Source organism: Sinocyclocheilus grahami, unplaced genomic scaffold, assembly GCF_001515645.1.
Source record: "Sinocyclocheilus grahami isolate Dianchi unplaced genomic scaffold, SAMN03320097.WGS_v1.1 scaffold588.1, whole genome shotgun sequence".
Classification (NCBI taxonomy): Eukaryota; Metazoa; Chordata; class Actinopteri; order Cypriniformes; family Cyprinidae; genus Sinocyclocheilus; species Sinocyclocheilus grahami.
This window is the reverse complement of record NW_015505767.1, coordinates 1,200,067-1,216,708: the sequence shown is the minus strand read 5'-3', so window position 1 is coordinate 1,216,708 and position 16,642 is coordinate 1,200,067. Positions and strand designations below refer to the sequence as shown.

General features: G+C 37.7%; 1 protein-coding gene across 1 annotated transcript in view; it reads right to left on the bottom strand.

Moving 5' to 3' along the window:
* Window positions 1-245: 245 nt before the first annotated feature.
* The window catches only part of LOC107557033 (phosphatidylinositol-binding clathrin assembly protein-like), a 31,048-nt gene continuing 14,651 nt past the window's right edge, over window positions 246-16,642 (bottom strand). The window contains exons 9-18 of the mRNA XM_016240331.1: window positions 15,219-15,304; window positions 13,984-14,017; window positions 13,653-13,795; window positions 13,358-13,455; window positions 11,316-11,432; window positions 11,180-11,210; window positions 10,929-11,061; window positions 10,689-10,712; window positions 10,495-10,566; window positions 246-347 (exon numbers count right to left, since the gene is read on the bottom strand). Coding sequence (XP_016095817.1) covers window positions 246-347; window positions 10,495-10,566; window positions 10,689-10,712; window positions 10,929-11,061; window positions 11,180-11,210; window positions 11,316-11,432; window positions 13,358-13,455; window positions 13,653-13,795; window positions 13,984-14,017; window positions 15,219-15,304 — 840 coding nt within the window. The remainder of the gene's footprint in view (window positions 348-10,494; window positions 10,567-10,688; window positions 10,713-10,928; window positions 11,062-11,179; window positions 11,211-11,315; window positions 11,433-13,357; window positions 13,456-13,652; window positions 13,796-13,983; window positions 14,018-15,218; window positions 15,305-16,642) is intronic.

Here is a 16,642-nt window from a genome sequence, read left to right as displayed (position 1 = left end):
GCACTGCAGGAATGGAGACACTTGCTAGAAGGGCCCAAACACCCATTTGTCATTTGGACAGACCACAGGAACCTCACATACATCCTGGAGGCTAAAAGGCGTAATCCACGCCAGGCCCGATGGGCTCTCTTTTTTTAACCGCTTTGAGTTTATTCTCTCTTATCGACCAGGCTCTAAGAACTCCAAGCCCAATGCCCTTTCGAGACAATTTGACATGCCAGATGTGGAGGACAGACCTGAGCCCATCATTCCCAGCTCCAAGGTGGTGGCAGGGGTTCAGTGGGGAATAGAAATGGCAGTAATGAAGGCTCAACGACAACAGCCCGACCCAGGTAATGGCCCCCAGGCTGCATTTTTGTTCCTAATGTTGTACGATCTGGTGTGTTGCAGTGGGGACATGCATCTCTTCTTTCGTGTCACCCTGGAGTTACAAGAACTTTGAAGCGTATCCAGACATGGTTTTGGTGGCCCAGTATTCAGGCGGATGTCCGATAATTTGTCTGGCTGTTTTGTATGCGCCCAAACTAAAGAATCTAAAGTCCACCCTCAAGGTCTACTTCATCCTTTACCCATCCCAAGACGTCCATGGTCTCACATCTCCTTGGACTTTGTTACTGGACTTCCTAAATCACAAGGTAACACAGCCATCTTGGTGGTGGTAGACAGACTCTCAAAAGCATGTCATCTGATACCTCTGCCTAAGATCCCCACAGCTTGTCAGACGGCAGACCTCATGATGCAGCATGTCTTCAGGATCCACGGGTTTCCTCAGGACATGGTCTCTGATCGAAGGTCACAATTCACTTCTCGGTTTTGGAAGGCTTTTGGCGTCTGATTGGAGCATCCATCAGTCTGTCTTCTGGGTTCCACCCTCAGTCTAATGGTCAGACAGAATGGGTCAACCAGGAGATTGAGAAGACCCTCAGGTGCCTGGTGTCCAATAATCAAAGCACCTGGAGCTCCCGTCTGATCTGGGCTGAATTTGCTCATAACACCCTACACCATTCATCCTTGGGCATGACTCCATTTGAATATCAATTTGGGTTTCCCCCATCTTTGTTTCCTGAGCAGGAACTGGAGGTCCAGGTACCAGCTGCAACCCAATTAGTAAAGAGGTGCCGTCAGGCCTGGCGGAAAGCACGTACAGCCTTAGTGAGAGCATCACAACGGCAGCAGAAACATTTTAGATCCAGGCCTTATCAGAGAGTTCCACCATCATGACTCCAACCGTAGACAGCGGAACGTCAGGAGCCATTCCTGAGAGAGGGGCTCCTGTAAGACTCCTCCTGTAATGACTCTCCAAGCCACTAGGGAGCGTTGTCTGCTCCCTCATGCAATGACTCTCCCAGCCCTACTCTCCCTTTACTGTGAGCCACTAGGCGGCACCACCTGCTGTGAACTCTTTAGTTAAGACTGCTCATCAAGTTAATTTGTTCCACCTGTATTTTGTCCTATTTATGTTTGGCAGTTTCAGTCTTGAGCCTACCCAGTATGGATTACCTGAGTTCTAGAACAGTTAAGTGATGTTTTCCTGTTGCCATTCGGCCTACATTATGTTTTGTTTTGTAAAGCTATAACTGATTTTTTGTTTATATTTGAATACTGAGATAGAGTAAAGACTGCCTGCTTTTGAGTTAGCTGAGCCTCCGAGTTTGCCTTTCCTTCTGCACATGGGTCTTCTAAGAAACTGTCTTCCCCAGTAGACCGGTGGTAGAGAACTAGCTTTCCTTGACTGGGAGACCTGGGTTTGAGACCCACCTCAGACACCTTATGTTAGTCCAATGTGACAATCCCTCAACTGTTCAGGTATCTCAGTTGCTGTTTCATTAAACTCATTTATTAAATGTTTAACATTTTTTAACATGCAGTAAACTATTTTGTTTATTCTGTTTTATTAGGACTGCAAGTTATTACAATTAACTTAAAAAATATTGTAATTAAAAGAAGTCAGTGATCAGCTTATAAATGGTCATTGATATGAAAAAAAATCAACAAAAACCAACATTGACTTCTAAAGTCACTTTGTTCAATGATTTACTCATCTGCTGTAACATTATCTTTGAATTATCTTCATTTGAGGGATTTCTCAACAAATATTGATATACACTACCTTTCAGAAGTCTGGGGTTGGTAAGATTTTTTTATGTTTTTGAAAGAAGCTTCTTAATCAAAAATACACAAAATAGTAATACACTCTAAAAAATGCTGGGTTAAATATAACCCAGCACTGGGTTAAAAAGGACAAACCCAGCTATTGGTTTGTTTTGACCCAGCGGTTGGGTTCAAAACAACACAAACCGCTGGGTTTGTCCCTTTTTAACCCAGCATTTTTTTTTAGAGTGTATTGTGAAATATTATAACAATTAAAAAAAACACTTTTGTCTTTTTAAATATATTTTAAAATGTAATTTATTCATGTGATGGCAAAGCTGAATTTTCAGCATCCATTACTCCAGTCTTCAGTTTTGCAGTTTTTCAGAAATCATTCTAATATGCTGATTTGGTGCATTTCTTATTACCAATGTTGAAATCAGTTGTGCTGCTTAATATTTTTTGTGGAAACTATGATCATTTTCTTTTTTCAGGATTTATTTGACAATAGAAATCTTTTGTAACATAAATGTCACTTTTGATTAATGATTAATGCAATGCATCCATTATTTTCTGAACTCAAAACTTTGAACGGTATTGTATATAAGATTGGAAAAAGTTATATTAAATCAATGAATTTTTTAATCAATTGACAAACCTAGTTAATATTATTTTAGTACTCTGGTCTTTTTAGGTGAGGAGGCTACAGAGAGTTTAATGAACATGAGCCCATCTGAGATGAAGAACCTGCTAGTTCACATTCTCAGTGGCAAAGAGTTTGGAGTTCAAAAAAGTGGTAAATATATTAATCCATTGCAAGCATCATATTCACCCATAAATTCTGTGAATTTGTATATTTATGAGTTTTATTTTTGGGCCAGTGCACTCAGCAGAAAATGTGGTCAGCTCTGCTGTCAATATCCAAGACAAGAGCAAATCCAGCTCCACCAGAACCGAAGTGAAAGTTGCAAGTAAACAGGGTGGTGATATCAAACTGGTGAGAAAATGCTTGGATTTAGGACAGTTATGTCTCAGTATAATGGCAGTAGATAAAGACCATGTCCTTTTCTGTGTCCTTCATTTGCTGGATATTGGAAATATTGAATCAGGGGTAAGTGGACCAAAAACAAACAAACCTTAACTTCTTTTCCAAGCTTGAGCTTTTTCTTTGTAGGTGTAATTAATCTGATTGTTTTACAGAGATACAGACTTCCATCCATTGAGTCATTTCAGGGATCATTAGGAGCCATGTTGGTGCGTGACAGCAACAGAATCCCTGTTGGTCTCTATCAGAATGTCTGGAAGATTCTGCAGAAGGTGAGTAGGACACTTTACATTGAGTGTCGAAGCTAGGTTATTCATCAAGGTTGTGCTTCAAAATGGCTTCCCTTTCTTGTAATTTAGTGTCATGGGCTGTCCATTGAGAGCTTCCATCCTCAACCACAAGAGAGGTAAATAACCTTAAGAGATAAAATGAAATGAAATACAGAGTTCTGGCATGAAACTCTAGATGGTGCAGTCTGATAGGTCTAACTCAATCTGACCTAATGACATCATTATCACATGGCACAGCTGATTGGTTCTCTCCTGTATTGGTAGCCAATGAGCTCGCTGCTCAACATTCAAATATATGGCTAGTGCTTGTTGTAGCAGTTGCAGCTTGCTTCAGAAACCCTCTACCTTCCCCAGCTCCACCTGTATAGATCTGCTACGAGGTGATTCATGTATGCTATATGGGGGTTATTTCATGTATGTTATATTTGCAGCTGCAATATTTCTTACATGCTCACAGCAGCATGTTGTGGATGTATTGGCAGTAGCAAGTCTCGGTACTTGCTCTGCCGCAGCAGCAGCAGCGTAGCAGATCTGTTCCGCCAAGACCAAATACATTAACATTGTCATGTATATTACCATGCCAATCTTTCCGAGAGTTGTCATGACAGAAATGTAGTTTTAATTTCACAGAATGATAATAAGGTGCAAATTTCAGATGACTCCCGGTGAAATAAAGTTTGCCTTGCATGTGGAAACAGTCCTGAACCGCATATCTCAGCCTGAATACCGGCAGTTGTTGGTGGAGGCCATCCTGGTCCTGACCATGTTGGCTGAGGTGGACATCCAGAGTTTGGGTGGGGTCATTCAGGTGGAGAGGATTGTACAAATGGCCAGCCACATGTCTACAATGATCAGGTTAGCTTCTTGAAGAGGTTCATGGGTCCTTTATACACCTTATTTTGCAATGTGAAAGTAAACTGTTTTCTGCGAATGTGCGAGACTTCCGATTCATTAGCCATTATAGGTAAATAGAAGAATAACAAGGTGCAGTAAACAGTAAAGCTATTTGTGCTACTAACCAGTGTGTTTATGATTTATGTGTGTAATATCAAGCAGCATAACATACTGTCTTTGTGTAGCTAAAATAACTGAAAGCGGTTATCCTTGCACATTCAAGTTACACACTCTTATGTTAAAAATAAAACCACATGAAGCACAATCTGCAGCTGGCACATTCCTGCAATTAAATTAAGACTCAATTAAATGCCATTTAATTAATCATGCATATATCAATATTTTCTGAGCACAGTAGCCTGTTATTAGCATTGAAGCTACTACTGTATATGCTCCAAAATTTTGATTTAAAATATCTTTCCATTCCGAGAAAATTTTATGTTTTTTACTCATTATGCGCTATATAGATTTTTGTCCAATAAAATACTCTCTAGTCTAGACTAAGAACATTCCTCCCACATGCAACTGACTAGCAGTGGCAAAGGAAACTGCAATGGTCAAGAGATTTCACGGAGTCATTAGCACTAATGACTGAAATCTGTTTGTGCAGAAAGAACTGGGTGCTGATGAGTCTCCTTGAGAAAGATCACATGACTGGCATCTGCAGGCTGATGTACGACAGTGCCCCCAGTGGCCGTTTTGGCAGCATGACCTACCTTTCTAAAGCAGTGGCTAGCTATGCTGAAGACTTTCTTCCCAGTGGAGCTTGTGCCCTTCAATGAAGCTCCGAACTATCACATTTAACTATCACAGTGTCATTTTAAATGTAGATAGTGAGGTATTATTGATCTTTGATCTTAGATATTTGCATGAAAATGTAAAAAGTCATCTTTGGAATTGCAAATAAGGCAAGTTAAATGTGAAGTGTGTTCATGCAAGCTTAACATTAGCAAATGAGCTGAAGGCCACTGTCAAAGAAACCTGGGCTTCCATACCACCTCAGCAGTGCCACAAACTGATCACCTCCATGCCACGCCGAATTGAGAAAGTAATTAAAGCAAAAGGAGACCCTACCAAGTACTGAGTACATGTACAGTAAATTAACATACTTTCTAGAAGGCCAACAATTCACTAAAGATGCTTTTTTTTATTGGTCTTATGAAGAATTCTAATTTGTTGAGATAGTGAATTGGTGGGTTTTTGTTAAATGTGAGCCAAAATCATCACAATTAAAAGAACCAAAGACTTAAACTACTTCAGTCTGTGTGCATTGAATTTATTTAATACACGAGTTTCACAATTTGAGTTTAATTACTGAAATAAATGAACTTTTCCACGACATTCTAATTTATCGAGATGCACCTGCATAACAAAATTCAGTAAATACACTCATAAGTCATCCCAAATTCATATACAACTATATCAACAAAATATATAAACAAAATATACATATACACCAAATAATAATCTCATGACTCTAACAATAATTCTTAACATCAATTTTTATGTATACAATCAATAAACATCATACCCAATTACTCTTTGAGTCCCCCATATATATCATTAAATTATTTTTTAAAACAATTCAAAGACAAATCTTCATTCATACCCCGAGGGTGTAGACTTTTAAGATCAAAAATCCACCTACATTCCTTTTGCAAAAGTCTACGTTCTAAATTCCCTCCTCTAAAAATGTAGGTCTAAGACTTGTGTAACCATGGCGATGGTCATCTCGCGAACCTCACAGAGAAAGAAAGCAAGTTTGCTTCAGGGATAGATACTTTAACACTTCTGGCTCCAGCTCGGAATATCAAACCGACTCTGACCTAGATTTTTTGGGACAAAGATCCAACGATATGCATTTCCTGTGAAGACTGAATTACAATACCCGAAGTGCAGGACACGTCGAGGGAGAAGAGGAGGACGGTACGGGCGTTCGTCCCACAAGGAAGAAAAGAACTCACAAGATCACAGCCTAGTGTTCAACCTATCCATCACTCCTTTATCATCTAATGAGGAGCAGCTGATGAACAAAGGTCTGTTTTACGTTCCCCTTACACCTATTGATCCATTTCAGCTTAAAGTTGAGATGTTTAAATTTTACAGATCGATCAAATTAAAGTACTTTTTTCAAAGGGACGGTATACAAAGACAATACACTTCGGTTGATTATAAACAGGTTTTATGTCCTCAGAGTGCTTTTTGTCCCGTGGTTAATAATCCAGCAACTGATACATTCTGTAATATTGTGGATAAAGAGATTGATGATCTTTTAAAAAATCCTATGAAAGATTTTGGATCTAAGGAACGTCTGACTTTAATGGAACTATCAAAACGGCCAAATGTAATCTGGAAGCCAGCGGCTAAGGGTGGTGGCTTGGTTTTTATGGACAAATCGGACTATGTTTTTGAAGTTAAATCTCAATTATTGGATGATGCGTTTTATATGAAACTGGATAAGAATCCTACCATTGCCTTTAAAATGGACGTTGATGCATTTTTACAGGACTCGCATCAAAAGGGTTTGATAAATCAATCAGAGTTGAGATTTTTGACTAAAGATTTTCCAGTAATTCCTGTGATGCATGCTCAGCCTAAAGTTCACAAATCAGCGCAGAAACCACCAGGGCGTCCTATTGTAGCTTCGAACGATTGCCTAATGGAACCTATTTCACAATATGTGGATCGCATCCTTAGACCTTTGGTGGAGGCTCTCCCTTCATATTTGAAAGATACTGCTGATTTTTTGAAACAACTGTCGGATATCAATTTTGTGGATAATGAGGAGTCTGAGATCTTTTTATCTACGATGGATGTGGTCTCATTATATACAAATATTCCGTATAATAAAGGGTTAGTGGCGATAAAATACTTTCTGGACAAAAGGGTTGAAAAATCCCCACCATCGAACTTTGTTATCGATATGATCACGTTGCTGTTGGAAAATAATTATTTTCTTTTTGAAAATGATTTTTTTCTACAAAAACAAGGTGCCGCTATGGGTTCGAAATTTTCCCCAGACTATGCGTGTTTATTCATGGGATTTTTAGAAGAAAGATATATTTGGAATAATAACCCTTTTTTTAAAAATATTGTTATGTGGAAGAGATATGAGGATGATGTGTTCTGCATTTTTAGGGGCTCGGAAGATCTACTTAATGATTAATGGCTGTTGAATAATATGGTTGAGTCCATTAAATTTAATGTAGAAATCAACACCCACTCAGTTGATTTTTTTGATACAAGAGTCCTTTTGGAATCTGGAAAATTATCGTCAACCTTGTATTCTAAACCAACTGATAAAAATAGTATCTTGCATGCGTCGAGTGCCCACCCATCTTATTTAAAGAAGGGGTTACCTTACTCTCAGTTCCTACGCTTAAATCGCATTTGTAGTGTTGAATCTGATTTTGAAAAAAAAGTGGTTGAGATGTATAAGCGTTTTCGACTTAGGGGTTATTCAAGTAAGTGGCTAGATGATGCTTTGGAGAGGGTAAGAAAGGCAGTTTGTAAACCGGCTAAACATAAATCTTACTTATATAGTATGCACTACCACATATTCTAATTATAGTAATGCCATTAAAGATATCATTAAGAAACATTTCATATTTACTATCTAGTGATTCGGTTGGCAAAACGATTTTTGCAGATCTGCCCCTTTTTTCTCATTACAGAGCGAGGAATATCAGGGACTTTTTAGTCAGATCGGATACTTGTGTCAAGGATGGTATTGATGGGCGCGTAAATAGGGATGTTGGTTTTTATCTTTGTCTCAAATGCGCTGCATGTAAAAATGTACACAAAAGATGCTTTGAGTTTCGGAGTTGTTGTGGAGATTGCACATATAAAATTAAACAACTGGTATCATGTGCTTCCACTAATGTGATTTATCTGTTATCTTGTCCGTGTATAAAACAGTATGTGGGTAAGACAAACAGACAAATTAGAACTCGGATCATTGAGCATATGAGCGCTTTTAGGAGGAAAGATTTCAAATCGCCTGTGGCTCGCCATTTTGTTGAGATGTCTCATTCAGTCTTAGACCTAAATTTTATAGCTATTGAAAAGTAGACACAGACTCGTAGAGGAGGGAATTTACAATGTAGACTTTTGCAAAAGGAATGTAGGTGGATTTTTGATCTTAAAAGTCTACACCCTCTGGGTATGAATTAAGGTTTGTCTTTTGAATTGTTTTTTAAAATAATTTAATGATATATATGGGGAACTCGAAGAGTACTTGGGTATGATGTTTATTGACTGTATACATAAAAACTGATGTTAAGAATTATTGTTGGAGTCATGAGATTATTATTTGGTGTATATGTATATTTTGTTTATATATTTTGTTGATATAGTTGTATATGAATTTGGGATGACTTATGAATGTATTTACTGTATTTTGTTATAGATTTGAGATATATGTGTGTATTTGTTTAAAAGATCTTCGTGATACTAGGGGTATTATGGTAATACATGTTTTAATGAGCGCACGTGTTGCTTGGTACCACATGGCACTGAGGAAGGGTTAATACCCGAAAACGTTCTGCACTTGCACTTTTGCACTTCTTTCTACATATTTTTGTGACCTCTGAACAATAAATGGAATAAGCTTTTTTAGCTGCATTTGGAGTAGTGCGGATCTCTTTCATCTTTATATACAGTGGGTACGGAAAGTATTTGTGTTTTTCTGTCAATATGGGGTGCTGTGTGTACATTAATGAGGAAAAAAAATTAACTTAAATGATTTTAGCAAATGGCTGCAATATAACAAAGAGTGAAAAATTTAAGGGGGTCTGAATACTTTCCGTACCCACTGTATGTGTTTGACAAGAAAATCCATTCTTTCCTACATTACTTGAACGTGGATACTTGAGGATGGCGACACAAAAATGTATACTTGGAACTAATTCCAAAAGTTCTATTTTATAAAAAAAAAATGAATACTAATATTCACTAATGGTGTATTATATTAATCAAAAGTGACAATAAAAACATATATAATGGTACAGTATAAAGTACCAGGGTTTCCACAAAATAATAAGAAGAAATGTTTCTTGAGCACCAAACAAGCTTATTAGAATGATTTCTAAAGGATCATGTGACACTGAAGACTGGAGTAATGGCTGCTGAAAATTCAGCTTTGCCATGACAGAAATAAATTACACTGTAAAATAGAAAACAGTTAATTTATTTTTGAAAAAAATAAATACAGCCTTGGTGTGCATAAACATCGGTCTCATCAAGCTCATCGGTCTGAAAAGCGAGGTGTGCTCTGATTGGTCAGCTATCCAGTGCGTTGTGATTGGCCGAATACCTCAAGCGTGTGACGGAAATGTTACGCCCCTTACCATACTGTGATGCCGTGTCCCGGAGCGACGAGACAAAAACATTAAAACCCATTATAAACGAGGCATTTGTAGCATCCAGTGGGGACATAATTATGGATTATAATGACTTATACTGTCTTTTTACGCGTTGCGTTGCATCGCGCCGTGTAAAATAAAACCATGTCTGCATTTGTGATTGGAGAAATGACAAACAACAAGTGCTACTCTACACTGCTCAAAACTCGCATTTGAATCATCAGTGGCAAATCCTTAAAATGAAAACATACTTCGCATTTGAATCATCAGTGGCAAATCCTTAAAATGAAAACATACTTACAGGCTGTGAGTCAGAACTGCCGGCATTGTAGTCTACTCTTCCAGGATCAGGAAACAGTCCTTCATAAAATGTGCTGCACACATCTGAATATTTGGGTTGAACTGTTCTGAAGCAGTGTTGTAAATACAACTTAACCACTGATTTCTAGTCGTGTCCTTTTTTGGAAGGCCAAACAAAGTGTTTTCGCTTTTGCAACAAAACACACAATTCACACACGTCTTCACAACATGGTGGCGGTGGTGGCAGCAACAATAAAGTTACGCCTTCTTTCTTTGCATGAACATTTGGGCGGCGTTATGCAAATCTTCCCACACAGTGACGTAGACATGTGGGGGCGTGTTTAAACGAGGCGTTTAACTTTTATAAAGAATATCTCTTTGGGTTTGAGACTTTAGTCTTTGCAACTTTAGGGATCTTATCTATTCATGAACAGCTTGTAACACTCCAAAGAGAAAGGAAAACTTGAAATCACACCATATGACCCCTTTAAGCCAAGATTATCAAGCTAACATGAGAAACACTTACCATCCCATACACAGGCACTTGGGGGGTTGTCATCGGAAATGCAACTGGAGCTGGTGCCTGAGAAAGACAAACATTGAAGAAGTAAGAATTAAGTGTATAGAAATAATTGTAAATGGTTCATTTTGATAGTTCTTTGAATTTAGCAGATTCGTTCATGTTTGTGTACAAGCAGGACTTACATAGCCAGTATAAATCATTCCATTCTGTTTCATTACAAAAACATGCAGAAGAGAGAAAGACAAAGACATTACTGACAATCACACAAAACCAAGAACTTGTTTTGTGTTCTATATAGTGCACAGGCCAAGTTGCTTGGCTCTTGAATCGCATACATATTGTATTCAAACATTTCAAACTGAAGAAGGAGACTGAAATTTCCTAACAAGAGCATGCCTTGAGCAATGAATCAATTTCCATACCATCTGTGGCATCGGTATGGGAGCAGGGGCCAGGTGCGTGTGGCTCCAGGGTACTGTGCCATTCATGGCTTTAGACTGCCAGTGGGAACCTCCAGATGATTTCTTCTCAAAGTGAGTCCACTGAACTTCTGGCCTGAAAACAAAGGTTTTCTATGTCAGACTGTTATAGCTGTACTTCATATAGCAAAAATAATAGTTTATGTTGCCAATAAACCTAAAATATAATTTGCTTTACATGGTAAAAGCCTTACTTTTTGGCTGGGGGTCCTCCAAAATGTAAATCTATGACAAATACAACATGCACATTATCAATACATTTATTACAGTCTGTAGTGTTATGTTAAATTGCCATAGAAACAAAATAAATGAGACAGCTGAAAGACTCACTGCCCACAAGATTGGCCAAGGATGAGTCCAGGTCATTAGTAAGTAATTTTCCTCCATTGTAGAGCTGTGTGCCTTGACTTTGGACCTGCGAGGAGAAGGTGGGCTTCAAAAGTGCTCCTATGTGAAAACCAATCTAGAAGATAAAAAAGAGGAAACAAGTCAATTATTTTTCAATATTAAAGCTGACAAAATACTAGCTCAATATGCAGAGACAAATATTAAGGGTTGCATATCAATTTCTCGATTCAGTTGAATTCAGATATTGATTTGGTAACTCGTCTTTTTCAACTAGAACTGGTTCATAAGAGTCATTTGTTCATGAATCGAACTACACTGGTCATGCTGTATGGTTTTGATTAACTCAAAATAGCTGGTTTATAAGAGTAATTTGTTCGTGAACCAGACCACGCTGGTTGTGCTATATGTTTCTGATTCTCTAAAAATAAATACAAAATTCTGTCATGAAACTCTAGATAGCGCAGGCCTATAGGTTCTAACTCAATCTGATATAATTACATCATCATTCACATGGCACAGCTGATGGGTTTCTTTTTGCATCAGCAGCCAATGAGCTTGCTACTCAACATTCAAATACTTGGCTAGTGCTTGCTGTAGCAGTTGCAGCACGCTTCAGAAACCCTCCACCTTCCCCAGCTCCACCTGTATAGATCTGCTATGGGGTAATTTCATGTATGTTATACACAAGGATTATTTAATGTGTTATATGTGCAGCAGCAGTATTTCTCACATGCTCACAGCAGCATGTCTGTGGTACTTGCTCTGCTGCAGCAGCAGCAGCATAGCAGATCTATAGTAGTCAACATTTTAAGTGGATCAAAACCTTTCATCAAAGTTGCCCTAAAACCTAAAACCAAAATGCGTTCTTGTCTTAGGACAACTTTGATTAACTTTTTTGATCCACTTCAAATGTTGACTACTGTATTCCGCCAAGACCAAACACATTATCATTGCCATGTTTATTACCATGCTAAACTCTCTGAGAGTTGTCATGACAGAACTGTTCAATAGAGTTATTTGTTTGAATCAGACTACACTGGTCACACTGTATGGTTTTGATTCACTAAAAATAGCTTATTCATAAAAGTCATTTGTTCCTGAATTGGACAACACTGGTCATGCTGTATGTTTTTGATTTACTAAAATATAACTGGTTCATGAGAGTTATTTCTGTGAATCAAACTACAATGGTCATGCTTTATGTTTTTGATTAACTCAAAATAATTGGTTCATCAAGAGTTATTTTTTTGTGTATCTGACTACACTGGTTGCGCTGTATGTTTTTGATTCACTAAACAGATCTGGTTCATGAGATCTGATTGTGCTGTATATTTCTAGTTCTCCAAAATTATCTTGTTTATAAGAGTCCTTTGTTCCTGAATCAGACATAACTGGTCATGCTGTTGCTTTTGATTCACTAAAAACAGCTTGTTCAAAAAAAAAAATTTCTTTTAACAGACTACACCGGTTTTGCTGCATGTTTCTGATTTACTAAAAATAACTGGTTCATAAGAGTCATTTATTTGTGAATCGGACTACACTGGTCATGCTATATGGTTTTGATTCTCTAAAAAGGACTTGTTCAGTAGAGTCATTCCTTCATGAGTTGGGCTACACTGGTCATTTTGTTTTTCATTTACTAAAAAATAAACTGGTTCATAAAAAGAATTTGTTTCACAAATCAGACTACACTAATCATGCCTACAATAACAGCATAACAGAAGCACTGGTGTGTTTTTGAGTATGAATTATCTGTTTGTCTGACCAATGGAAGACGGAGGGGAACCTTGAAAAATATTATTTTTGCAATCGTTCGGAAAGTGACACACTTCCCTTTTAAAAGCTATTAAACGTATAATAAAAATGTGTAAAATACTCACTCGATTGAGTCCCAAACAAGTAGAGAATGTGCCATATAACAAAGAAATGAAGAAAGAGCAAAATTAACATTGTATTAATGAAGAGTGCCACAACACTCAGAATATAGAAAATGAAGAGAAACAGTTTTGTGCCAGTTCAATTACCTCCCCAGCTGTTGTTACTGGCTGGTAGGGTAGTCGTCAGAGCAGGGGTGCTGGAATTATGTTGGAGATCAAAATGTTCATTGGTGAAGTTGTGCACACTGTTTGGGATAATCAGGAAAATACAATTAAACCTTGTAATGGAAGCACAATCACTTCTGCAACTTTGGTCTCATTTGTCTTTGGATAAATGTGACTGCTAAGTGAATAAATGCAAATATAGTAATACAGAGTGATGCTATTTCATATTAAAGTGCCACTACACTAGAAACACTCCAGAAAAACCAGCCTCATGTACCCGTTTGTGATGGTTAGATCAGGTGGACTGGACAGAAGCTCGGTGGCTCCGCTGCTGGTGCAGCTACTGTTGGCACTGCCCACAGACTGCCCGCTGGGAGATATTGTTGGGGTCTGCATGCCTATGTCTTTGAGCTGAACAGCCTGCAGAACAGAAACAACAGCAGAAACTGATGACATTGATGCCGAATGTTTCCGAGAACACATAATTGTTTGGATAAAAATATGCGAAAGGGAAGGACTTTGAAAATATGTTTCATGCTGATGTGAAGTCAGCACTTATTAGCAATTTGACAGAAATATGAAGCGATAAATGAATTAGATTTTTTTACCTTTGCAGGCTGTAGTCTGTCACCCTCCACCTCCCTATGAATGCAAATACAGAATGGTTTACTGGAACGTCTGATAGCAGCAGATACATAAACAAACAAATCATCTGCGTTATTTAGGAAAATTTCAGTGTGTACATTATGAGGATCTGTAAAAACCTTACTGTGGGAACCAGAATCACCATAACAACATGATTATGAGCTGAACAGAGCATTCAAACTGGCACCTAATTTTGGGCCAAGTGGATTTTGAATGCAACTTCCAGAAAAAAGTATTTGTACGTTTGATAAAGTTGCATGATTATTCCAGGTGATAAAAAAGTGTTTGTCTACGCTTTGTGGCAGAAATGAATAAATCTTAAATTTCTGATTAAAAATTGATTTTGAGATTTTTTTTTTCTGTGGTAAATCTAAAATATCTAGGTAGCATCAGGAGATTTTTTTTTCATTGGCAAAGAAAATATCTCATTCAAAGAATAACATTTTAGAAGAAAAAAATTTAAAAGTAACATGGCATTATATTTTATTATTATTTCTTTTTAAAAAATGTCATGTGACAAGAAAATTATAAAAGACCCTCATGTTTACGTGTCAAGGTCTGTACGTTTTTAAAAACTATATGAGATATTTTGTGATCTTTATAAAAGGCATGTTTGGTTCAGGTCATACAGATAACTCCAATAAAAATAAAGTAAAAAATAAAATCAAATAATGATTAAGATGTGTAAACTGAAGGGTATTCATGGTGAAGGGAAGTATTTTTACAAGTTATATCAAGAGCAATGGTTCCCAACCACTTTCAAAGGGGCCTCAAGATGACTTACAATTATTAAAATTTTACTTTAATTTACAAAGTGTGATTTCTAGACCTGGAAATGTCATGTAAATGAATAAAATCTTAAAACGCCACTGGCCTTTTTTTTTTAAAGAATACAGATTTTTCTAATTATGTAGAAATTGTGAGTAAAATATTTTTTAAGTATTGTTGTGGGAAAAGAGGGAACACCTTGGAGTAAAAAAGGTTGAGAAACATTGATTTCAAGTGATTAAATCAAAATGTTGGTTGTATGAACATTTTTTAATTGTATTAAATCAGCATGAATAAAAAGGGTACAATTCCAATAACTTGGCAGTTGCATATAAACTAAAATTTAGATCATTTTTCATCCTAGTCATCATTCCTGACATTCGTATTTGTCACTAACCCTTATACAGAATCCCAACATAAATTCAAGTACCTGCTAACAGTAGAGGCCTCTTTAATTTTCTTGCCCTCCAGAGAAGCCAGATGTTGTTCCAGAGCTTCTAAGAGACTGCTGGGAGCCTGGTGGTGAGGTTGAGAAGGGATGAGGCAGCACAGGTTTTAGGCAACTTATTGGTTAAAAGCAGTAGCAGCAATGATCAAAACACACATACATACACAAACACACAAACATTTGCACCTAACATACTTCTATTTATGAATCATAAAATAAGGAATTAATGCAAAAACGACATGTATATTTTACTGTTCTGTCTTGTATTCTTTCTCACACACACTCATACCTTCACACACACAAAGGCTGCGTAACTAAGAGAACCTAATAGTGGTTATGAGATTCTGAAAACAAAGGGGAAACACAACTGAAGTAATTCAAGTGGAAAGGACTTCAGCTTAAAAGCTACACATGCAAAACAATATCTGTTTCCCATGCAAGTTCTCCGACAGGCCCTTTAAGACCTGCGAGATCAGCTGAGATCACTCAAGAAGAGTTAAAACCATGAAAAACAGAAAGCAGACTGACCTACAAGGGGGTTTTTCTAATCATGCACAGGATATAAACTCACATACTGCACAGGTATCAAAGGCCACAGCAGAACCTGCTAATCTTTGGATTCCACTTGGATTTCTTGGAAATAAATCAGGAGTAAAATTGTAGCTGTGCCGCTTTTCGGGCTGATTGTAATGTCTGCATCGCCATTTTGACAGAATCCCAAACACTTGGAAGCCAAAGCAGGTTAACCAAAGAAAGGCAAACATTGAGTGAGCACACACCGCCAGTATTTTATGCATGTATTGCACTTTCGTCCAAAAAGAGCAACGTCAATTGAAATCGAAATGTCGGCCGAAAGGATTCGTGTGCTCTTACACAACGTTTGCCTTTGGGCCACGAGCTGTGTCCGGTGTGCATGCCAATTCAGAGGAGGAAATTTCATGAATAACAAAAGAGCAGATTTCTCAGACGGGTAATTTTAAGGAAGACACAATAGAGGGAGCATTCTACTGAGAAATCTGAAACATATGCAACGAAACAACACACTATTAAAGGAGAGATAAAAAAGGAAGAAAAGTTAAGACAAGGGTACTACAGGAGCAGGAGTATACAAAAGGCCGTGATGAATATCTAGCTTACAGACAAGAAAAGGCACTTAAATAGGACTTATGAAATAAGCCTAATCAATGGTGCTAATGATAGAGTACTTGAGAATAGAATGCAGGCCTTCTGAATACTGCTTCAGCTTAAGAAAACAAGGCACTCCTTCCAATAAAATGTTTTGTTGACATTAAAGTACCACTCTGTAGTGTGCCAGCCCAACACCTTCAGGAGTCCCTGTCCAATGTAAATGAAAATGTCAAAAATGCCAAATGGTGGCAAACTGAAGGGGGACATCAATGCCCGGC